Raw genomic sequence first — 26,048 nt, 5'->3', positions numbered from 1 at the left:
TTGTCTCAGTATTTTCTGGTGGTCGTATTGATGACCTTCTCATCGACCCTCTAAGGTATATCGTGATATTCATTTAGTGGTTTGTTGAACAATATAGTGTTTTATCTCTTCCTCATTTGGTAGACATTTAAGTGAAAAATGTAGAGTAGAGGGGTTGAAACAATATATGCAAACGCACATTACCGAGCCTCCTCGTTTGATTTGCTGCTGCAACAAAAGGGCATTCAAAATGTTAAAACGCGTGTAGTAAATTTGCTTGATTGCGCGGTGATATTTTTGTTGGTGGTTTTTCTGATCAATGATTGAAACCGTTCCTCTCGTTTTCTGTTATAATCGAGTTTTTGATTTAACTTCAGAAAATGCCTTTTTTGTTTAACCTGTTTAAGTGCTCTGAAACGATGTTTGTAGCAATTATTTTAGCCTTATTGGTCTTTCCTTTCGAATTTTTTGTCTGACCATCAAATTTTTATGTGTTGTGGCCTTGAGAAACGGGATAAACTGGTTAATCCACGGGCATGAGGTCACAGTAGTTGTATAAGAGCCCTACATTTATAAGTATATCAGTGCGTAGGAGACGCCCAGTCAAGCTAGCCCGCCAAAGGTTAAGATAGATGTAACAACAAAAGATAGCCTCACGCCAGTAGGTTGAGAGCAATGCGTCATACGTTAGGCGGTTACATTTTGTCCTGATCACGCTTATGCTTTCCGCAGAAGAATGACTATTTTAAATTTGCCTAGAATTTTTTTAACCAAAATTTCAGATTTCAATATTTAAACCCAAAAGAGGTGGTTTAATTAATTCTCCTTCAAGTAATTCACACTATTCTAAAACAGGACATGATCTCGCTCATGATTTTTATGGTCGTCAGGTTGCATGTAGTGACATGAAGATTGAAGTATAAGTACCTCAATTTTTAGTTACATTTGAAGCGTGTCCTGTGGAGTTTGAACATACTACTGCTCCTGCTACCTGAGCGGGATAACCAGAAAGATCACATGCCAAGTTGCTGGGGAACAGACTGCCAAATTGACAGTTCTATCAAACTTTATAAATTTAAGCAAATTTTGCTGCCCATTATTATGACTGTGATGCTGTAATCTGAGTGGAACTATATTGCAGTGCTCTTGGCTTTACGACTCGAAGAGGAGTATCAGTTTTCTTGAACTTTTTTTACCTGAAAAACTTTGTTCAAACTTTGTGGTTTGAACTAATTTTACTGAGCGAGAGAAGTTTTTGATCACGCGCTGCGTTCAGTGAATGACTTTTCGACTTTGAAAAGAGTTTTTGAGAGAATGAACGTTTTTTCGTTCATTTGGCTGTCTTTTTCCTGTAATTTAGTTTTGTGTAAATAGTTATTGACCAATGCTGCATTAATATGTAGCTCTGAAAATTATGCCACAAAGTTTTTGAGAGCCTAATATTGCGTTTTAAGTGCAAAATAGACACATCTTCCTCTATTTTTTTTCATTGATTTTTTTTATTTTGGATCTTTGAAATAACTTTCTGGAAAATATGTATATGTGGCATCGTCCTCTTGGCAATTCCTATATTAGGTGCTTCTCTTTAACGTAGTCAATTTTGTTTTATAGAATTGTACATATACTCAGTTTTTAAGTGTTTGGGTTTTAATTAGTAGAAAGTTTTTCTGTGCGCGGGCACTGTTTTTAGTTTTGTGTTATGAAAAATTTGTTCTATTTTAAATAGCCGCCGTCATCCTCTCAAAGGCTATTATATAGGCGCTCTCCTCCCTTTAATTAGCTTTACCTTTTGATCACGTTTTTTGTTTTACATAAGTCACGATTTTCACGCTTGACTTCTGACTTACCTCACACACACTGTCTCAACCGAATGGTTTTTAAATCCTTTCACGCATTGAATTACGCAATCTAGTGAATACGTTCATTGTCAAAAGAGCAAAATCAAAGTAAACGGGATAAACTGATAAAACCCGGTCATTAAGTCATAGAGCATTTGGTTATCAAAGTTCATTTAGAGTGATTGATAACTGACACTAGTATTAGGCTTAATAGCTGTCAAGTTTGAAGCTGAATTAAGTGTAGTTTTAGAATCTAACCGAATGTGTAAAATTTGCTCTCCAAATAAGAACACCTTGACACTTAGAAAAAAAATCTGTGAATTTCTATCTCTTGAATTTATTCTTTTTCTGTTGCATTTCTGTTAGCATTTTGCCGGCTATGTTTTATTGCTGGGGATAAGTAAATTTTTTTAGTTTCTGAATTATCGCTGGCGTGGATCTTTTCAGGAGTAAAAAATCTGAAATAGAGATATGAGTTTCTGATGATCCTTGTTGTTCTGGCAACTTTCGTTGATTTTGTTTCAATCTTTATGGGAATGAGATTCCCCATACTTAATCACGTTTTTTTTCGTTTTCTTGTTTTTCCATCATATGGAATACATACTTGGTGTATACTATGGTTTGCCATGTTTGTTTTCCTCCTCGATTGCCTTTGTTATCTCGTGTTGTCCTCGTGATTTTTCTGCTTTTTCTATTGTTCTGTTTCTTTTGTAGGCGAATGAGTTAACTTTTTTTCTCAAGCACTTATTCTTGATGTCCTGGAAGGTTGGTATTGATTGTTGACCCAATTGTTCTATTAATTGATGCTCCTTCAAGTAACATCTCGTCGATTCTGAAACTGCACGCCAAATTAGATCACCCTTTGAAACTGAACAAAAAAATTGGTCAATTTCTATCTCTTATTTTTTTCTTTTTCTGTTTCAATCCCGATGTGCATCAAGCGCGTCACAGGCGGCTTTTTTCTGGCAATTTGCCGGCTATCTTTGGAGTTGTCATTAAAGTTCAGCGAATTTGTTTCATGAACGCAGTTTTAACCTTATTTTGGCGACATTTTTTAGCAAAATATTTTGTGTTTCGAATATTTGCTGTTTCGAATTTTTAATTTGGGCAAGAGTTTGGGCATATAATTTTCTGAGCCATCGATTGTTTTGCAGTGGTTTTGTATTGTCCAATATACTTTAGCTTGTATACTTCTAGCATTCTCCTCAGATCTAGATTTTTATTGTCTCCAATTTTTTATTCCTAAAAAACTTAATTGTCATCTTTTTGCTTGATTCTTTGAATTTTTTTGTTTGCAATTCATTTCGTATATAATGTAGGATTTTGACTTTGCTGGATTTGATTTTGCTTACTTTGACGGATATTTAATTTTGGAGATATGTTCTTAATAAACAATGTTTTTCGTTTGAGTGTCACGCTGTTTTGTGTTTTAAGATTCTTTAAATTTTGCAATAGCTTGAATTCATTTTGTCCGCAATCTCCAACAAGTGTTTCCTTGAGTCCTCTTAAATTTAGCGTTCCTTTGTTGAAGTCATTTTGTTTCTAAGAATGATACCTGCCTTATGCTTTCCGACTGCGTCTTTTGGGTCGCAGAGTTAATTGCGGAGAGTAATTGACGGTCGAGTTTTTAAAATTATCATATGTTACTTCATAGCAATTTTTAGCGCGGTCAGTTTTGGCTTTTTTCTTTTAATTCTGTTTTTTATCCTTCAGGGGTCTTCAAAAATCAGTGCATTTGGCAACTTTCGTTTGATATTTTGATAAATTTGTAAATGATAATCCAATTTTGCCAGTCTTTCCTCAATTTTTCTCCGTTGTTTTTGATTTAGTTCATGTTGGCTATTAATATTAGAAAGTCTGTTCTGCACTCTCTTTTATAAATTACGGAGTCATTTTTTGGCGTTGAGTTTTTATAATCCAGCAAAAAATATTTTCAAAATAAAGTGCAATTGTAGAAATGTGAAATTTTTTCAAATTTAAATGTTTGTTTCAAATCTTTGAACTCTTATAAAGGCTCTCTACTTTTTTAATATTCGCTTTACCTTTTGATCACGTTTTTCGTTTTACATAAGTCACAGTTTTCACGTTTGACTTCTGGCTTACCTCACTCACTGTTTCAACTGAATGGATTTTAAATTCTTTCAGGCAGTGTATTGTGTAATTTAGTGAACACGGTCAATGTTAAAATAGCAAAATCAAAGGATGAGGGATAAACCGATAAAGCCAGATCATTAAGTATTTTTGAATTAGGTTACCAAAATTCATTAGAGCGATTGCTAGCTGATATTAATATTAAGCTTAATACCCTTCAGTTTAGAAGCTGAAGCTAGTAGAGGTTTGGAATCTAACTGAAACTGCACACTGAATTAGAACAATTTTTGACACTTAGGAAAATAATTGTCAATTTCAATCGCTTCTTTTCTTCTGTTTCAATCCTGATGTGAATCTAGGGCGTCAACGGCGGCTGTTTTCCGGCAATCTGCTGGCTATGTTTTTACCTTCTTCCTTTGTACAGGAGGATGGCTGTGTATTTTTCTAAGCGTCTACTGCTAATTAACGGAATGTATTCGGTTTTTTGCTTCAATATTTTTTCTTTTGTTTTCCTTTTGTTTCTATGATTTACGCAAATAGCTTAAAAGCTTCAATGAATTTCAACCAGCTTTTTAAATATATGGCGGAATGCTTTTAACCTAGCTTTTTCAGCGGCTTGGATAACCTTTTCATTTTATATCTGTATCTGATGGGAATCTGCGCTTCTGTACTCACCTTTATGATAAAAATTGTAGCAAATGAAAGGAAAGTCGGTGGTAGTTGGACTATGAAAAATTAACTTCAAATTATTGAAAAACTTTCTTGCTAGCTAATAATTTTATATAGTTTTCTCGCCAATTTTTCATGGAACTGCTCCGGTCAATGTGCACTAATTATTTCCCTTCAGAAAACGAAAAAGAATTGAAATATCTGTTTCTTTATACAATTTTAAACCAAAACCATTCCAATGGCATTGAGTAAAATTTTTTATCTGAAACCACTAGAAAAAAAAACATAATAATTAATTTTCAATAATTCTGAACTTCTCTGAAGATCAAATTGATTTCAAATGCAAGTTGGATTGAAATTTCTCTAGAGATCGAAGAGTTCCCCGCTCTAGATTGGTACAAACTTGGGGTTAATTCTTTTTACGCCAGCTGTGTACTTTTGGTTAATATGAGTTTTTTTCTTTGCTCTCAAGGGAACTTTGAAGCAATTATTGTGAATTTGTGTTTATCTGATTAATAGCCACCGTCAGCTTCTCCAACGGCTATTATTTAGGCGTTCTTCTTTTTTTTTTAATTTGCTTTATCTTTTATCAAGTTTTTCGTTTTACATAAGTCACGATTTTCACGTTTGACTTCTGGCTTAGGTCACTCACAACTGAATTGATTCTAAATGGGATGAACCGATTAAGGCCTGTCATTAAGTCTTAAATCATTAGATTGTCAAAGTTCATTAGAGTGATCGCTAGCGGATATTAAAAATAGGCTTAATAACCTTCAGTTTGGAAGCTTAATTAAGTATAGGTATAGAGTCTAACTGAAACTGTACACAGAATTAGAACAATTTTTGACACTTAGGAAAATTTTGTGTCAATTTCTATCTTTTTTTTCTGTTTCCATCCCGATGTGCGTCTAGCGCGTCAGCGGCGGCTATTTTCCGGCAATCTGTCGGCTATGTTCTGAATTGCTCCTTTGCTGAAATGAGTGTATTGCTTACATTGTTAACGATGAAATCTCAAAGCACCAATAGCTAAGTGTTGAGGTTTCAGATGGGTCTCCGGGAGGTCGCGATTTGGACCCCCTCTCGAGTTGGAAAAATTTCCAAGGTACTTCCTCTTTTTGGAATGGCCCGACTGTCGCTTGTGAGCAATTAATCTGACGTTAGTCGGTTGGTTGTTTAGTAAAGAAAATTAATGGTATTTGTAATTAATAGCATTCTTTATGTAAGCATTGTGTTTTTTTTGAAAAGTCAGTTCAGTCAAAGCTGAGAAAATTTTGGTAATTAATAGCCGCCCTCATCTTCTCAGCCGGCTATTATAGCGCTCCTATTTGTTTTTTTTTACTTCGTCGAACTTTTTTTCGCTTTACCATTTTGCCGCTTTTTCGACATTTTGCGTGAAATCTTTTTGACTTCTCTAGGCTAGTTTCTGCTAAGAGTGAATTTGAACATCAGTTGCTCAGCAAAGCAATTCAAAATGAACAGAGTCAGTATAAAAAATTGAAGTCAGAAATAGAAACGGGATAAACTCATAAATCCCGATTTTAGATGCCCGCTATTTGAACGTCGTTCCTATAAGTCTTAGTTACCATCTCTTATGCTTTTATGTATTGATAGTAGCCCCTGTAGCCTCTCTCTAAGAAACAGAAGTACGTTATGTTCAACTACGAAATGCCATCAAAATAAATCGGACTTAAAAAATGTTTTTGTACAAAAATCTTTTTTTCGATATCTTCTATTCTTTCAATCCCAATCATGCTTATTTGAATCAACGGCGGCTATTTTCCGGCAATCTGCCGGGTATGTTTTCATGTTTTTAGATTTTTTTCCTTAATGTTCATAACAGCCGCAGAGCAGTATCTAGCGCTATTTTTGGCTTCCTATGTTTTTCAATTGCAAAGTTTTGGTTCCTACCTTATGACATTAAGATCAATTCAAACAATTGTTTTTCCCTTCATTTATGTAATGTCGCCCGAATTGAGTCGTGACGTCATTTTTCTCTCTTAGAGGTGCATTTTTGTTCATTTGCGCCGTAATGTTGCACTTGGCTCTCACTTGACCTCACTCTCACAAATGACTCCTCGCTATCAAAAAGACTTCTTTACGTTAAGGTGAAAGGGTCAAATGATCTAATCGAAAGTTATTTGAGAGGTGCTAATTGAAGCAGCTGTAATTTATGCAGTTTCTTTATCCCAATGTTATATCTCACCAATTGATGAAAAAATAACAAGTTTTTCGGTCTTTTCTTATTTCTTTTTCGAAGCTGCAGATCTTGGACGCTATTGCGAATCTTTTTTGGCATTATAGCCGCTATGCTTAGCCTTTTCATAGTTTTTGCTTTTCTCTGTCAAATTTTTACGACCGTATGACGTCATGATGGCTTTTTGTTCATTCATTCAATCAATTTCGACTGATTGCGTGTGGCGTCATTTTTCATTTTTTGGGAATCCAATTTTTTTTTCATTTGCGTTGTCGTTTTTCGCTCTCAGGGGAGCAAGGTTTTCATTTTCATTTGTTACTTTAATTCACGAAGATAAGGTCAATTGATTGTTTGTCACTCTAATTGAAGTTTAGGCTACTTCAATTGTGCTACGGACTTTTTTCTTACCATAGTGATTTCTTGACTTTTGTATGTTCTGTAGTTTTTTGTGCTGTTTTTAAGTCTCATTAATGACTGGTCTTTATGGCTCTAATGAGGTGTAATAGCAGCAGTTTACTCGTACTAATCGATTTCTAAAGATTCTAACTACTTTGTCACATTTCGTTTTTAGAAATAACGGTTTTTTAGTCTTGCGCCGTTTTATAGATTGTTTTTTCCAATTACTTTATTGTTTTTCATAAATTTGTTGAAATTTGTTTTCAAAAACTGTTAGCGCAGTATTGAGTTTTGCGTTTATTTGTTGAATTTTTTCGTCTTATCAGACAATCTTATAAATGGCACATTTGTTGGCACATAAATGGTCGCATTTGTTGCTACTTATACGTAAAAAGTCGAAACAGTCGTGTAGTTCCCCGCCTATGTGTTCCATGACATTAATTGTTTTGAAAAGACTTCAGCGAATTTTAATTTTTTGCCCTATTTTTATTTAATTTTATTTTGGTTGTCTAATTTTTTCTTCTCATTAATGACAGGTGTCATGGGTTTCTGTTGAGGCTTATATGATTCTCGTTTATGACTCGAAATCTTAGCTTGGTTTTAACGAATTCAAACTATTTCTCCATATTTGCGGATTTTTTAGTCTTATCCATTTTTGTTGATTTTTGTGTGGTCTCGTCGCTTAGCCTCAAAAATAACAGTTCTTTTTGACTTTCCTTTGTGGCCTAATTATCGATATTTGATGGGAGTTAGCTTCTAGCGATCACTTTTTTAAGGGTTTTGTCGATTTTTTGAATCTTGCCTTCATTTGTTCTTTTTACCCTTTTCAACGGAAATTGTAATGTTTTACTGCTGAGATTAAGGGTTTTGCTATATAGTATTCTGTTTGTCTTTTTGCTGCCCATTTTTTTCAAGTTGATTCTGATTTTTGCCAAGTTTCTCAGTTTTTGGTAATACGTGCTCAATCTTAGTATGCATAATGTCAACTTTTATTTATTGTGTTTTTCCTGTTGATTGTCTTTAAAACTTTTCAGGAAAAAGTTTAATTAATTTCAAGATTTTTGTTTTCGGTTTATTTTAAGATCATGTGCTTTATCATAGTTTGATGTTGTAGAAAAAATGTTGATTGTCATGTCTATTTCGTTAGTTAATTCAATTATTTGGATTGAAATCCAGATATCTTCCTCTCATAAACGCCGCTTGCGGAGGACTTATTTTCTCAATCTCTCTTGCACGAGTTTTCAGATCTTTCTATCGATTTCATTTTTAACATTAAAAAAAATGCCAGTGATATCTGCTAAATGAAATTGACCAAGCAATATCATTTTAAAATTTTAATTTGTGTAAGCGGTGTCGCTTATTTTACTTCTATTTTTTTACGCGAAATCTACTAAAAGCAGGTCTCTTTTGTCTGCAGTTGAAAATAAATCGATTTTATTTTGTTTTGTTAATAGCCTCCGTCAGCTTCTCAACGGCTATTATTCAGGCGCCCTCCTTTATTTTTTTATTCACTTTACTTTTGATCACGTTTTTCGTTCTACATAAGTCACGAATTTCTGACTTAAGCGGTGTCACTTATTTTAATTATTTCTGATTTTTTTTCGTAAAATCTACTAAAAGCAGGTGGTCTCTTTTGCCTGCATTTGAAGATGATCGAATATGTTTTGTATTGTAAATAGCGCCGTCAGCCTCTCAACCGTTATTTTTTAAGTGCTCTCCTTTCTTAATTCGCTTTACCTTTTGATCACGTTTTTTGTTTCACATAAATCACGATTTACTGACCTATCTCACTCATTGTTTCATTTGAATGGATTTTAAGTTCTTCCACGCATTGAATTATGCAATGCAGTAATATGTTCAAAGTCAAAAGAGCAAAATCAAAAGATCAAAAGAAACAGGATAAGCATTTAAAAACCGGTCATTAAGACATAGTACTTTAGGTTATCAAAGTTCATAAAAGCGAGTGCTAGCTGGCATTAGTATTATGCTTAATAGCGTTCAGTTTAGAAGCTGAAATAAGTGTAATTTTAGAATGGATCCGAATTTGCTCACCAAATAAAAAAATTGACACTTGGAAAAATTATGTCAATATTTCTCTTTTTTTTCTCTGTTTTATTTTTGTCTCGTGTTTCAATCCCAATGTGCGTCAAGCGGGTCAACGGCGGCTATTTTCCGGCAATTTGCAGGCTATGCTTAGAATTTTCTACTTAAAAGTTTCGTTTAATGTATTATATGTTCTTTTTATATTAAATTTATCCCAAAAACGCAAGTTCATACGAAGAAGAGTAAAAAGTTTAAAAAATGACAAAGGCGAAATTTTTTGACTGATCTGTTTATCATTTTTTTATAGCTGCAAAGGCAAAGCAGTAAGCTGAGTGTAGCTATATTGCGGTGCTCTTGGTTTTGTTTAGTCGTCTGACGCTCTTTTCGTTTCACATTTTTTCTAGGAGATTGTTTCGCTTGACTTTTTCTTTAACTTTTTCACGCTTAATTTCTTGGTTTTTGCGTGAACTAAATTAAATCGCCCTCATTCAGAAATTACGCGTGTTCCTAAAAAAGTGTGTTGTCAGATAAACGGTGGCATGGGACTAATAGACGAGTGGCTAGCGCTTCTAATTATTTCACTGGGAATTGGGTTTCGAACCTCTCCGTCGTGGAAGCACTCATTATTGTTCTCAAAGATACACCCCTTTGACAAAGTTTTTAAGTTGGCCGCGATTGCTTTTTTATAGCTCATTTCTGTATCTGTTTCTATCTGTATTTCACGGCAGGCAAGTCTGTTTTGCAGCTTTTCCAAGCAGTCTGCTGGCTATTTTTAGTAATAAAAAGTCTGTCCATTGATTTAATCAATTTTGCGTGCAAACATTACGGCTGTCGTTCTAATAGTTATATTTTTTCAGCAAATCTAACGATACATTATTTGATTCAACTGGAATTGATGAAATTTTTCATTGTAAGGCAGAGTGGGATGTTTTTGTTTCAATTTCTCGTACTATCTAGTTAATACGGAACAAATCTGTGGAATAGTTGGAATCAAGGAGAGCAATAGCTTTTTTAATCAGTCTTGCAGATCCCAAAATAAAACGTGTCGTTCACGCGAGATCTTTAGAATTGTAGATAGTGTTTCAGGGATGTTGGGTCTTAAAAATTGTCTTTGGGGCGCCCCTTGCAAATCAACTGCTTTTTGACAATCTTCAATTTGATAAATTATTTGTGCTACTTACGCACGGTATGAACTACTGTAGGAACATCAAACTGAATTGAACTCTTGAAAGGAGCCTAACGCGGCATTAATGTTTATCCTCTCTCCAGTTGGGAGTACTTAAACTATTGTTTTGAAAGCAGTTTTTAGTAAATAGTAGAGCACAATTGTTTATTTGCAATACTAGACCAGTGCTCTGAACTAAATGTTGCCAATCAAATATGGTTTTGTCAGGTTGTCCCAAAGGAAACTTATCGTGTGTACCTATTTTTCAGAAAGAACAAGGATGAAAAAAATGTTATGCCTAAAAAGGGCGAAACATATCAATTACTTTTTATGTGTAGAACGATAATTGGGTACCATTGTAAGTTTAGATATTCATACTTCATCGGTGGAAAGGAAATAGCAACTTTTAAAATGAATTCTGTTTAGAGAGACATGTATGATCAGAGGGGTTGCGAATGTCCATCATGTGGCAAAGTATTCTATAACCTATTCCTAGAAGACCTAAAGATTGACACGAAGATTCTCCTTCTACAGAAGATAGCCGGTATCACAACGTTTGATACATCACATGCAGCTGGACAAAACACGAATGGACTACAAGGTTTGTACAGAAACCACAAGAGTTTCATTTTTGAGTCGATATTCAATTTTGAGCACTTATTGGGACGATGAAACGACGTAAATAAGCAGTATAGTTTCGAGAGTTGGTACAAATTGCCTGGAAAATTGAGGAATTGGTTGCAGTTTTGACATCCTATCAAATTTCAGGTGATTTAAGGTTTATTATATTTGCGCAGCTGCAAGTTGACAATAGCTAGATTGTGGTACTATTGGTGTTGTAAAATTCGAAGAATTTTCTAAGTTCAGCTCACACATTTTGCTGATTTCTGAAGTCATCTTTTGAGGCAATTATGCCCCCCCCCACCCCCCAACACACTCACTGCTGCCCAACCTCCCTCCCCCCCCCTTCATCAGCCCCCCATGCACCTCCCAGCTGCGCTCACCTCACGCCCCTTCAATAAAGCTAAAGCTAGCCTCACTAAACCCTGGGTAGCTACTGACGAAGCCAACCGCTCGACGGTCGTTTGAGAGCATTTTGCCCGACGTTAGTGGGTTATGTTCAATAACCGCGAAGTGATTGCAGCTATTTTTGGGGACATCGTGTTTTTTTTAATTGGTCGTCTCCATCGATGATTCATGCAACCATTGACTTTTCAATTTCGTTGACTTCTGCTTTGCAGTTAAAATTGGTGTTCATCATTTGTTCTGCTTTTAGGTCAATTGCGTGACTTAACTCACTCAAAAAAAGACTTCTGAGCTCACTTAATGAACTTAAAATTATATGAACGTTTCTTAGTTAAAGATCAATGGTGTTCATCTAAATTGTGCCAAACTTATTTGCCGTAATTTTTGAGTGTTAGTCTCGAGTTTTTGAATTCAAATATTAATTTTGAAAAAGCTTTTTTGGGGCCTTTTCCATATAGACCGGATGTGTCTCATCAAAATGACAGTCCGAATCTAACCCAAAATTTTTAGTGGTATATTAAAGGGCTGGTGGTCAATCTGTCTATCTTATTAATAGCCGGACAGCGATAGCTGGGGCTATTATCGGCCTTCTCTTGGTTTTGTTATTTTGTCGCGATTTTTGTTACGACCATATGACGTCACAACCACTTGAAATCTGCTTTTTGTTCATTCGTTCGTATAATTTCAACTGGAGTGCGGACGTTATTTTTCGCTCTTAGTGGAGGGATTTTTTTTTCATTTGCGTGATTAAATTTTGGTCACACTTGACTTACCTCACTCTCAAAATTGAATTCCTCACTTTGAAATTGACTTTTATTTACTTTAACTAAAGAGATAAGGTCAAATGGGTGTGTGACTCTAATTGAAGGTTATTAGAGAGCAGCTATTAGAGGCAGCAAAAACTGATAAAGATTTATAATCAAAATATAACATATCAGCCTTCAATGAAAAGACAAATTTTTTGGTCTGTCTTTTTTACTGTTTTTTGGAGACTGCAGATCTACGAAGCTATTGCGGCTATTTTCTGGCAATCGGCCAGCTATGTCTTTAGTTGTTTCAATTTCATGGAAGTCCACAAGCGTCTATCGCAGCTATTTTCAGGCAATCTGCTATGTTTAAATAATCCTTTTGTTCAGGATTTAATCTGCTATTTTTTTGACATCTGACGCTCATTTTCTGTCTTACTTTTTACGCGTCAGATCTCAGGGTCTGTTTTTGTTATGATTTCATGCGCTCTTCAGTTGCCTTTGCGTGTGTGACAATTTTTTACGCTCATTAGATTTGAGTTGTTAGCTGAATTGCATTTTTCAGCGAAATTGACCTCCATTTGGTCACCTCAAGCTTCTCTAAACCATTTCTTGGCCAATATAGGACCACTGGTTATCGAATTAAGCAAAAAAGTTCAGGTATCCTCAAATAAAAACTTAGTATTTTTTAATGACCGTACAGCGACAGCTGGGGCTATTATTGGCCTTCTCTTGGTTTTTTTACGACTCGAAGAGGAGTATTGGTTTTCTTAAGGTTTTTTTTACCGGAACTACTATTCGTTCAGACGCTGTTTTGACCTAAAAGCAAAAGTGAGAAAAATTGCCATGTGAACTAATTTTCTGAGCGAGAGAAGTTTTTTGATCATTCTCTTCGATCAGTGAATGACTTTTTGACTTTAAAAAGTAGTTTTTGACTGAGTGGCACATATAGATAACCGTTTTTAGACGTTTTTTCCTTCTAAGTGGCAGTTTTTTGCTTGTAATTTGGTTTTTTGCAGAATTGATTTTTTTCCATGCTATATTGAAATTTAAACTTCGGAAACTGATGCCAGTGTTTTGCAGAGTCTGAAAATGCGTTTCAAGTTCAAAATTGGCACATATTTTTAGATTTTTCAAGTTAATTTTTGGCTTTTTTCTATTATATTCATCATTTTTGGATCTTTCAGCCGTCTTTTTTTGTCAAAAATCAATAAACTATTGCAACTTTTTTTGATAATTCATATACCCAACGCCTCTTTCTACATCGATGTTTTTTGTGTTTTATACAATTGTACATATGATAATCCGATTTTAGTAGTTTTTTCCCAATTTTTCTGTTTTTTTTGTCAATATTTTGGTTTTAATTACTAGAAATAGTCTTTTTGTGCAACGTGAGAGACTTTAAATTTGTTTCAATAGAAATTCAATCCTTTTTTAGCGTTAAGTTTTTGAAAAACAGTTACAATTTTTGCAGTCCATTTTTCATAAAGTTTTTACCATTTCTTTTGCAAAATGCTTCGTATGTTAGAATTCTGTATTTTCTTTTTTCTTTGATGTATCTTTGTCTCGGAAGACTCGTTGTCTTTTCTATGTATCGAATGCTGAACAATGAAATGTATTCGTTTTTCTTGATTTTTTTGAATTTGATTTTTAACTTTCAAAATCAAGAATTAGTCTTTGTTACGGTGTTCCTTACATTGTGTCCATGTTCCTAATATTCTGGATTGTATCATTAGATTGTATCATTGTCTTGGCACCTACATTTATATTGGTTATATTGATTTTTTTTAGTTATTAAAAAATTTAATGATTTCATTTTTTTCTTAGTTTTTCGTCATTTCTGTGGTTTGCAATTGATTTCATTCTACATGAAGCAGTACTGAAAGTTTTCTAGAAAGTTTTTACCAAAATTTCTGCTTATTAATATTTATTGTATTTTTCTTCCGGCCTTGCTATTGTTTTTATGCGATTTTTTACCTTGCATGTTATTCTGTTGCTCATGTCTTTCATATGATTATTTTAATTTTTGGATTAGTATGAAATCATGTTCTCTAGCATATATACAACCGGGAAGAAGTATATGTTGCTTGTGTTTTAATTTCAGTGATTAGAAACCTATTTGTAGTGGTTTTCTGATTCTTAAATTTGAGTATTCATTTTTGAAAAATTTAACTTAGTTTCTAAGTAATTATTATCTGCCGTTCTTTCGCGATCTTTTTAAGATTAGAATCATGAATTATTAGAGGGCAATTGATAACCTTGTCAGCTTTTTCAGCCTATCACTGTATTTACCATCCTAATTATTTCGAACTTTTTTAACGTTGCCAAACGTTTTCAATGATAAAAAAATTTTGCTGCGTTTTGTTTCTCTGGGTGATAGTGGTTTGAATTTCACCAATTTTTAGATCAGACCTGGGGAGGTATTGAGTTAGTGGTTTAATACAAAAGGCAATGGCTTCAGCTGGTATTATGGTTTTTGGTGAAGTTTTGACGCTTCGAGTCGCTTCCGGAATTTTTCCGACTATGTTTCTTATTTCGGCGTCGCGATTTTTGTTACGACCATATTACGTCACAACCACTTCAAATCTGCTTTTTGTTCAATCGTTCATGCAATTTCAACTGAAGTGCGTGCGTGACGTCATTTTCGCTCTTTGTTCATTTGCGTGATTAAATTTTTGGTCATACTTGACTTACCTCACTCACAAAAATGACTTCCTCACTTTGAAATTGACCTTTATTTACTTTAATTCAAAGAGATAAGGTCAAATGGGAGTGTGTCACTCTAAATGAAGGTTATTTGAGATCAGCTAATAGAGACAGCAATAACTTATACAGGTTTTTAATCAAAATATAACATATCAGCCTTCATCAAAATATATCAGATAGCAGATTTTTTTTAAAAAAACTAGTGTTCATCAAGCTGAAGAAACATTTTTTAAACCAGGTTTCTATTATACAGAAAGTATGACCTTCTAGCCCAATTAAATTCGGAATTATGCGAGAATGATTTCTTCATTCGTCTTAGGCAACGAAATATTAACTATTTTAGGGAAAGACCTATCTCCAAATGGGAAGGAAAGTGTCGAGGAAGAGCTACTGACCATTGACGGCGCCAACAACGGAAACCTTCAATCGGGTGTGCACTTAGAAGGTTTAGACGACTCAGACTCGGATTTAGAGAACCCAGATGATGAAGTTTCAGATTCAGACGTAGACAGTTCTTTAGAAGATGAAATGGACGGTAATCTATCCGAGTATTTGTCATCGGAGAGCGAGTCAGATCCGGAACAAGACGAAAATCTCGAAAGCTCCAATCTTGAGGTTGTTCAACAGGTGTTTGATGACGATGAAATTGATCAGAGACAGTTTGAGAAGATTTTCCTTGAGAAACCTGCGATCACGAAGACACTCGATATTCGTCACAAAAGGGTAAATTTTGTTTGTTTGTTTTACCCGTGACGCACGTCATGATCTTCTTAGTTATCTGATCACGTGCTCCTCTTTTAGTCGACTAATAAGAGGAGATGATTTTACTCTTTTTTCATACCCCCAAGTGCAACTTAAAACAATTTACTAACGGAGGTAAATGCAGGATGTTGAAGCCGTTGCACGGTCCTTTTTTGCTTATTTAACATTGAGAGAATTAAATAATTTTCTGAATGTAATTTAATTGAAGGTGTTTGCTCCTTCTCAAACCAGTTTAATTGCCTCCGGCAGCCTCTCAACGGCTTTTATTTTGGCGCTCTCATTTTAACATTTAAAAGAATCTGAATTATATTCTGGCGCTGTCTTTTTTACGACTTGAGGGGTGCTGGTGGAACGTCTTTTTTATTGCGTCTTTTTGTGAATAGATCTGAATTCTTCAGTTCAACAGCAGTTAATCTAAACTTTGCTAAAGCTGGAAGGATTAATGAATGAATGGAGTCTTGTTTCGCCACTCTTTTCTTGTCAGCTCAAGAGTGGATTTTGTTTATCAGAATGCTTCACAGAATAAATAGGTCTTCAAATTCTTCCTGAAATTGAGATAATTCTCCTCTACTCGGACGTAAGCTGGAAGATGTTCCACACATTTACTCCAGAGAACGCAGAAGACCTTTGGGCAATTTTGGACCTTTGGGCAATTCGTCTTGAGGCGTTCACCGATGTCGAGTTCAGGGTGAAGAGGTCAGCTAGATACAGTGGACACTTTCATCTATGAGACACTCTGAACATGAAGCACGAGATCTTGAAACGTATTCTCTGTTCGACTGGTTGCCAGTGTAGAGCAGCTGGGACAGAGCTAGTACTCTGATCATGATGTCCTGAAACAAATCTAGCGGCAGATCGAAGTACACGATAGAGCTTTTTTAACAGATATCTTTTCATTCTGAAGTAACTTGAGTTGCAATAGTCTAATCTTGACAGAGTATAACATGTCTTCATGGTTTTCCGTTGTTCAAGTGATAAATACTTTCGTATCAAGTACATACTTTTCAATTGAGCATAGCACTATTGGCAGGTTTTATTGAACTGATTTTTTCCAGCGATAAATTGTCATCAAGAAAGAATCCAGGGTTTTCAATTTCCAGATTGTATGTTGATACTTCTTCAAAAACGTAAAAGAAATCCCTCAACAGACTAAGAGTAGATGAGTATGTAACCAGTTTTGTCTTCGAGTTGTAGCCTTTGAGTTTCAGAAATGAGCAAAATTCATTTGTTTCTAGTGTATCCGCAATTTTATGCTTTGAATAGGTTTCCAGGTCAAAGAAAAGTTGAATCATCTGCATAAAAATGATACGTTATTCCACTGGAATCCAGGAAGTCAAACAGTGGTATCAAATAAAGTAAGAACAACTTTGGTCCTAAGATCGACCCCTGAGGTACTCCTGTTGTTATCATTTTGGCATGCGAATTCTCATTTTCTATCATTACTCTTCGTACGTGGCGATTATCGAGGTAGGTCTCAGAAAATTGTTGTACAGAGCCATTTATACCGACTCTGGTTTTGAGATTTTCAAGCAGGACAGGATGACTAACTGTTTCAAAGGCACTGGAAAGATCAAGCGATAACAGTATTATTTTTTCTTGCATCCAATATTTTGAAAAATGTGCTCTTGTACAAAGTGAGTAGAGTGATGCGCTCTACGCTGACTGTTTTTTCGACCAGAAGTTTTTCTCTAGAAGATAATTGTCTATTTGGCATGGCATTTTCGATGAGCTTCGATAAGAGTACAAGGTTGGTTATCGTTCTAAAACTTGAAAGCAATTGCCAGTTCAGATCAGGTTTGCCTATGGGAGTAATTTTTCAATTTTTCAGTTACTGCGAAAAGTGACCAGCTAGTTGATTTGTGCTAAAGAGGTCAGCGAAGAAAGCAGGCTGACTCCTAACAAAGTATTTAAACTGCTCATTGGACAGTTTATCGTCAGGAGAACAACAGTATGAAAAATTCTAAAGTGAGGTAGTAGCAAATTCGGTATCAGCGAGACTGAAGGAGCTCCATTGAGTAGTGACATATCGTAATAAGGTTTTTGTTAATTCTGAACTTTAGAATAGTCATTCTCTATTTTCAAGATGAAATAGTCAACAAACTCGTTCGCAAGTGATTTCTTGTTTTTCTTGTGGGTAATTTCTGCTTTTGGTGGCTTAAGATTTTTTGCAATCTTTTGAAAAAAGAATGACCTCTCTGTTTTCCGAGTACTTGTTTCAGATAATTATCAGGTTTGCTGTCCAGGAGGACACGATAAGAAAAGAGATATCCTTGATATTTATAACGGTTTTCATCTGATGGTTGTTTTCTAACACGCCTTTCAAGTGTTCTTTTCTTACGTTTCATTGAAAAGCTTTCACTGTCGAAATGCTTTGGTTTCCCTGTTTTCGTGGTCTTTGCTTTGCAGGGCACAACTTCTTTTCTATGGATTTTCAACTATTTGAGCAACTATTTGAATAATATATAAACAATATTCGATTAGGCTTGTTGCAGTAGCGGACCATTTGAGAAACCGGTAACATTTTTCATGACCTTTTCAAGAAAAGCATCCAGTGTAACATTTCTCCATTTCCAGGAGACAGCTGTTGCTGTTCTTGTGGTACCTTTAGGTTTCTCTATAGGTAGAGTAAATAACAGACAATAGTGATCGGAGGGTGATGTTTGATTGGAGTTAACTACAAACGGAGAATCTCTTTTGCCAGTCACCAAAGTGTTCCCACTTTGGTGAGTTGCAGAATCTACATAGTTGGCTTAATGAAACTCTTCCAAACAGGACAGTAACATTTTAGTAGCAGGCAATTTTTTTAACGTGAATATTGAAGTCCCTGAGAATGTAGTAGTCACATCATTCTGGTAGAAAGCTTGAGATAACGTCAGAGAGACAGTTCAAAAACTCGGTAATTGATGTTCCTGAATTTTGTACAGCAAAGTGAAAACAAATCTATCTGTCGATAACTCTATGATGGCAATGTCAAGATTTTGTTCTATCAATTCCTCCAGTGCTTCTTAGAGAAAACGCTGAGATAGAGGAAACCAATGCGGCCTCCGGCCTTTTCTTGCCTGTTTAGACCATAGAACGAGTATTTTGGAGACTTGGCCAAATTAGAGTAAACTAAGTATCTTCCTTTAGCCAAGTCTCCGTTATAAAGAACAGTGAAATTTCATATGCAAGAGTAAAGTTTGGTAGAAAAGCTTACTTGCTGCAAATAGATCTTGCATTCCATAGTCAAACTTTGATTGGTTTCCAAAATTGCCAAGTGTCAGGAGACGGGTTGATTGTTGGAATCCCTGTTCGAGCTTCTTCACTGAGAAAATATTGACTCAGTATTACATGTTCCGGCCAAGTTTCAAAATCTTCCATGGTCTTTTTGCATTCTTCTTTCACAATTAAGTGGGACAATGTTAAATGTTTGCGCTTGCTGGGTAACGATCTTATTCCAATCAGATCAATGTTTATTTGTTTACAGTAGTCAGTAACTTGTTGGTTGGTTACTTTATAATCGATTCTACTTTACAATTAATGCAAGCGTGGGAGGTTTCGTGGAATGGGCTTGACCTTTGAGACCTTCTTGGTTATCTTTTTTGAAATTTCCAAGCACAACATTCACAGATTTCAGGACCGACGACAATTTTTTCGTTTCTTTTAAGATGATACGCTTGTTTCTGAGAAAACTCGATCACGTCTAATGAAAGCTGGTCTATCAAGTACAGTTGATTTGCTCCGAGCAAATTAAGCGAACGTTCTGGTTTCCTGCACTCGATTCCAAGTTGGGGATGGTGCTTTGCTTGATGCGAGCCACCTCAGCTTCAGTGACGTCAATACGTTTCAGTTTTGTAGTTATTTAATCAGTGATACAAAATATACTAAGCTTGTCGCAGGTAGAGCAATTCCAGGTGATACTTCACAATCGAGGGGCATTTGCAGTCACATCCAGACCCAGGCAGGCTTGTGCTATACACTTGTCTCCGCACAAATCACATTCCAAGGAGTTGTCGGGACTCAGAGTTGAATCACAACAGCAACCTTTGATCTCGTTGTGGGACTGATGAGCATCAGCCCACTCATTAGCCATTTTAATAAGAAAAAATTAATTTAGTTATTAAATTAATTTTAGGATGCCACTATTGTGCATTCTAATGAATCTTAGGATCAGAAAGCAACTTGTTTGTCGGTTCGCTGAAGACGATAGGAGTTCTATCACTAGAAAGCCTGCCAAGCGTTAAGTTTGTAATTAAATAGTTTTCGAGGTTTAAAGTTTTGTGTACATTGATTGATGTGTCAATAATTTTGATGAAAATGTTAAAAACTGCTGACCAAAATTCGTAATTTCAGTTCAGGGCTATGTAAGTTCACCCCTTGTTCTAAACGGTATTGAAGTGAAAATAGAAAACTCATGTCGTTATTTAGGCGTAATCATTGACAATAAACTATCATTCAAGCAGCATGTAAATTGCATTATCAATAAACTCAGTAGACAATGTGGAATACTGTGTAAGTTAAGACACTATGTTCCCCGAATGCTTTTACTACAGTACTATCAAATGAATATAAAGCCAATAATTCAACATGGCCTTTTAGTATATGGCTGTACATCTTATACAGCCCTTGTTCCTATTGAAGATATGCAAAGAAAAATTATGCGTATAATTCATTTTAAATCTTTCAAAGAGAGCGTTGCCAAGATAATGCTGGAAACTAACACCCTGACAATTCATGAACTTTGTTTACGAGTTAGTTAAGTTTTTTTTCCCGCTCTATCCTCAAGATGCACGCAGAAAGTTTTCTTAATAATTTATTTTCTTGTGAAAAAACAAGCATTTATTCAACCAGAAGATCAACTAAAAAACTATCTAAGTGTTCCAATGACAAAAAATAAATTACAGCGCTGCTCTATAAAGTATCGTGGAAGTAAACTGTATAAACTTTTGCTTGAAAATTCCGTCATCGACGGTGAAGACCTTACAAATCAAAACTTTTCGTCGACTGTTCATAGGATTAAAGATAATTATATTTTAGGAAATCAAGAGCTGTCAAGGGAAGTCTTCGGTCTGTAGTCGTAGAAATAATCATTAGCCATTATTCAGTTATCTATCATAGTTTCTAAGACCCTTTCTTCCTTAAAATATAAATAATCGAAAAATTTTTGGGCTAATTGTTGGAAACCCTGTTATCCTTGATGCGTGCTTTGCAAATTAAGATGATCTTAGCAAAAAATATTTGCGGTGCCTTCGTAGAAGGCACCGCAGTTCGATTTCTGCAGTCAAAATTTGATTTTTCTAAGTTCTAAAGATATTTTTTTAGGAGTTTTTGTCTTCTAATATGCAATTTTGTCAACACTTCCCTTTTTTTCTCTCCTTATTACTGAACGAAGTTTGTGTGTTCTCTTAAGTCAGCTCTTAAATACCATAGAAGCCGGAAAACAGAAATGAGTTGTTATAATATTTTTAAATTTTGAATTAATAACATTTTGTTTTGGAAAATCCAGTTTTTTTTTAAAAAAACATGAATAATGTTTTAATAACGTTTCTCGTCAATGATGAAATTAAAAATGTTTCTCGTTCTTCTGGGCACGCCGTGAAGTAGGTCGAACGACCTCGTTGCGTGTCCTATCCTTGCTTTAAGTTCAATATACTCTGCTGATTGTGCTATTTTATTTAATTTTTGTTATTTTGTATTTATTTTTTTTATTTATACTTTGCAAGCGAGGATAAATTAACTCTCTCTCTCTCTCTCTCTCTCTCTCTCTCTCTCTTTCTCTCTCTCTCTCTTTCAAGTGCAGCTTCCTATGAGAGTAATAGAATTAAAAATATATTGCAGCTGTTTTAGATCGGTATCTATCATGATTTATTTTGGATTCATTTTTTTGCTCTCGAACGAAGTTTGAAGCAATTATCGTAAACTTGTTGGTCTTCTTACGCAATATTTTCGCTTGACCACTTTTCACTTTCTTTCTAGAAGATTCTGACTTTTCAAGTAGTTTTTTCAAGCTTCACGTCATTTAGTGGGGTTTGAAATGCTCTCATGCTGAAATGAATTTTGTTGCCAATCTAAAATTGATAATCGGTTGCGTAACAACGCCGTTGTGGCTTAGTGGGTAAGGTGTCTGTCTGCTCTCCTTTATGTCGCGGTTCCGAACCGCTATCAGGTCTGAGTCGTGCACCCAAAAAATCCTAAGCTACACCCCTGAATTTAATTGCCTGTCGTTCGAGAACAATGCATCCGACGTTGGTCGATTTGCTGAGATTTGGAGCAATTGCGTTTTTTAAAATTGCCCAGAAATCATGGGACTAGTTTGGGTCTCATCGTGGATTTTTACAAAAAAAGGGATTCAACTTGTATTGACCCGCTGTCTTTTCATTTTTTTTTTTGCTTTTTTTATGCGAATTACAGACAAGTAAAACTTCATATCAATTAATAAAAGGTCCCGTGTATGTTAAACCAAGGCCAAATGAAAATGTTAGGACTTCAGAAAAGTGCGTATAGATTTTGCGTCTTCGACAAAGTGATTTTATCGCTGCATGCCGATCTCAGATATATTGCTGTGTTTCTCGTTTTCTTTTAGCCGTTTGACGCTTTTTTTTTGTCTTACATTTGTTCACGCAACAAAGCTAAAGGAGTCCAAAATTTCAGAATGACTTCTTTCTGTCACTGAAGATTTTAACTTGACGCCATTTTTCACTCTGTCTAGTAAAAGCCTTTAGGTTAGATGCTAATCATACTTGACTTAATGCACTCTAGAAAATGACTTATTCACTTTCAAAATTACGTTTGAGTTAAAGGTAATTAAGTAAAAGATTAAAAAAACCCTAAATTTATTTAAGGTCCCTAATAAAAGGTTTTCTGTTGTGTGAATTTGAACAACCTATATTATTTTATCATTTTTAAGTATTTTTCATATGGCAGCAATCACTTCTTCAACTCTCTTCGGTCTCGATTTTTGTCTGTTTTCTATGACCCGAAACTTCTATTTTGCAGCGGTTCCGGGCGTTCTGGATATTTTTGTGAACTTTTATTGAATTCCAGAGTTTCGCTGTACTTGACCTTTTTGTGGTCGTTTGACATATTTTGACTAATAACAGGTCTCATTATCGCCCTATGGAGATGCAAGTGAAGCGTTTTAATTCCTTCAATTGTTTTCATGTTTGAAAATGATTCGTCTTCTAAACTATCTGTGCATTTTCGAACTGTGCCTTTCTTTTTCTCAAATTGTAACTGAGTCTCGTTAATTGCAAGTCCCATCCACTTAATCATAATTGCGTTTGATATTTTGTTTTGACATATTCGCTTTAAGAAAGGCCCCATTGATGTTCAACTGAAGCCTCAGTTAATTCTTATCAGATAAAATCTTATGATTTTAATGACTTCAACACTGTTTTTGTAATATGAATGAATTTTTGTGTTTTGTCTGTTTTCATGTTTTTTGTAGTATTGTGACAGTCTTACTAATTACAGGTCCTTTTGGCTTCCTAAGGAGCTAGATGTAAAGCTATTTAGCTTTCAATTTGAAGGCTGATGATATTTATGACTTTTGAAACCATTTGGTTCCAAAGAGCTCAGTACGTTTGAACATTGCCCCTTTTTGTTCTCCTTTTTGTCGAAATGTTTTTTTCCATGCAATTTTGCTTTTGCTGTTAATGGTTTCAAAAAACACAGATTTTCAGTGTTTGCCTTAATTAATATTTTGTCGTTGTTGTTGTTGTTAATTGCTCTGAAACGAAAATTGCAGCAATTATATTAGTCCTGTCGGTCTTTTTTATGCGATTTTTCGCTTGACCGAATTTTCGTCTGACCCATTTGACTTTTCGTCCTCAAAAACGGGAAAAAAAGGTAGCACCCAGCGGGATTTAAGTGCTTTCAGAGCGTTTCAGCTCACTAGCGTCCAAGTATGCGATTCACAGAAACTGTTTAGGAGACTTATTCTTATGGTTTTAAGTGTCTTTCTTAGAGGTTGAAGACCCCCCTCTGTTGTCCCCCACTCAACCCCACTATTGCCCCACCCCACCCCCCCCCCCCATCAGCCCCCGGTGCACCCCCCCCCCCCCCCTCCCCGTGGCTAGCAACTGACGAAGTCAACCGCTCGCCGGTCGTTTGAGAGCAATTCGCCCGACGTTAGTCGGTTATGTTTGTTGTTGTTGTCTTTTATGTTTGTCTTTTCTCGTTGTCTGATTGGTGGCAGGTCTACTCGTACACCATTTTTTTCGAACAGCATGTAAATTTTTGAAAATTTTGTTAGCCTTCTCGTTTGTTAGACAATTAAATAAAAATATGTAGATGAGTGGGGCCGGGAAATTATGAGCAACTGCACATTACCGAGCGTCCTTGTTTGATTTCAGTACGTACCTGAGGGGACTTATGGATAAAAATTGATTAGAAGTCAAAGCGAAGTGCGGTTTGCTATGTGCCCAGATCAGATCGAGCACTGCTCGAGATCAGATCGAGCAGTGGTCAATCAGTTTTCGTTCCGTGTAGTGCTCAATCTTTCCTATTGCATAATTTTGCAGATGGCTATGTGAATGTTGATGAATACCATCTTTGAAGCCCTGGTATACGAAAAAGACTGATTTATATAAGGTATTTTATAAAAACAGACTGTGGAAGCGAAAGGAGGTACATAAGTATAAATCAACACACGTATAGTAATGTAGTTGCATCGTTGGGGAACTGATATGATTCTAAAACATGAAAAGAAGATAATGAAAGGTAGGAAAGATATGTATGAAGAAACATCTCAATGAAAGAAGCCATCTAAGAATCTTGGAAATCAAAAACTCGGTAATACAGATAGGATGTTTCATGACAAGTCAAAATGCTTTAAGATATAGTTTCATGCTTAGTGATGAGTGGGGAATGTTCCAGCAACATCTGACGCATGAAATTTGAGCTCATTAAAATCAAGCTACTTTTAAATTATCCTGCGTTATTTTCTCATTCGTATCTCGATACGTCTGTTCCTCCAGATGTTGCTGTCATTTGCCGTTGATGCTGGAATGTCTCAAGAGAACTAGTAACCTTTTTATGTTTCAGGAGTTGAAGGAGCCATTTGTACACGACCTCTCAATTACTCGCGATGGTAACGTTTTTGTGGTTGACATCAACAACAACGTAGTCAAGTGTTGCGATTCCGAAGGGCTCATTCTTAAGAAAACCCCGAAAAAATGGACTTTCAAACCCATCAGGTTGTGCGAGCTCTACACGGGTGAAATGTTGGTGGTGGAAATGAACAAATGTGGACGTGGGAAGATATCATCGCTGAAGAGGTCTCTCAGTAACAAAGACGGTGCAAACAAAGAGGTTCTCAGGTCACTCAAGAAGATTTGTGTTGTACGTCAGATGCCGGAAGATCGTAAGAGGTTCTACTGTGGTGACTCGGCCGGATTTGTTCATCGTGTGAACCTGAAGAGTCCGGAGATGTACCACAAGTTTCACTCGGTATTGCCCAGAGTGTATCACATGGCTGCTGCAAATAGCTTAATTGCGGTTAATGATGGAAACGTGCAAGGTCAGAAATGTTCATATATAAGGAAATTCTGGAAATTTGATCCATGTTTGTTTGTATGGTAATGTTAAAGAACTAGTATAATAATGGTAACTATCTTGAAGTAAATTAGCAAAAGCTACGAAAAATTCAGACCTTGTCGAGCAACAACTGTGTGGATGCAGTTCTTATTGATGGTTGTATTGATGATGCCTTAGCATTTGTGTTTCAAGCTGCTAATACTGCCTAGGGACGACATCCAAAATAGTGCGCATATTCGACGAGCAAGGCAATCTTCAGTGGTCTTACTCAGGGACCAAAAACCACCCCTTCATCTACCACGGAGACATGGTGTTCCACGGAGACTACCTCCTCATCTGTGATTTCTGGAGCTCCAAACTTCACATGCTCTTCTTGCCCAACGAGACACCGGCACGCGTTATGAATCTGAAGCAGGACCTGGGACTGGTTTTTCCCAGCTCCATCACAACTACGGTGGATCATAAGTTGGTCCTGGCAGCCCAGAAGGCAGGAGAGAAAGAGAAAAAGAGCCTAATCTTCACGGTTGATTACCTCTCATAACAGAGTTTACGTGGCTATCAGATGCTTTATCGAAATTTCCTTACAATACACGTTTGCTACGTTATGTTGACATTCATGAATTAAATTTTGATTTTTTTGCTATTCAGTTACAGATATTTACTAGTGACTAGTGCAATAATCTGAACGATTTTGAAAATGATACGATTGCTTGCAGTTAGTTGCTCTCGTAAGAAGTTAAAAAAAAGAACACTGAATTCCGAACCATGTCACGGATTATACAACTGATGTTAGTCCGGCAGTGTAAATATTTACAAATTACTAATTACTTCAACATTACAACAGAAAATATAAGTGAATTGCATTTTCGTGGCATATTAAAAGAAAAAAAACGCATTAAGTTTATACGTTTTTTACG

At 35.7% G+C, this 26,048-nt stretch overlaps 1 protein-coding gene across 1 annotated transcript in view; it reads left to right on the top strand.

The window, feature by feature from the left end:
* LOC142358602 (uncharacterized) overlaps positions 1-25,774 on the top strand; it is a 31,690-nt gene extending 5,916 nt beyond the window's left edge. The window contains exons 2-5 of the mRNA XM_075410041.1: positions 10,802-10,976; positions 15,197-15,576; positions 24,640-25,114; positions 25,341-25,774. Of these exons, the coding sequence (XP_075266156.1) occupies positions 10,802-10,976; positions 15,197-15,576; positions 24,640-25,114; positions 25,341-25,672 (1,362 nt within the window). The 3' untranslated portion in view covers positions 25,673-25,774. The remainder of the gene's footprint in view (positions 1-10,801; positions 10,977-15,196; positions 15,577-24,639; positions 25,115-25,340) is intronic.
* The last annotated feature ends 274 nt before the right edge of the window (positions 25,775-26,048 follow it).

Source organism: Convolutriloba macropyga, chromosome 2 (assembly GCF_964194025.1).
Source record: "Convolutriloba macropyga chromosome 2, txConMacr16.3, whole genome shotgun sequence".
Lineage (NCBI taxonomy): Eukaryota > Metazoa > Xenacoelomorpha > Acoela > Convolutidae > Convolutriloba > Convolutriloba macropyga.
This window is presented reverse-complemented; position numbering and strand designations above follow the sequence as displayed.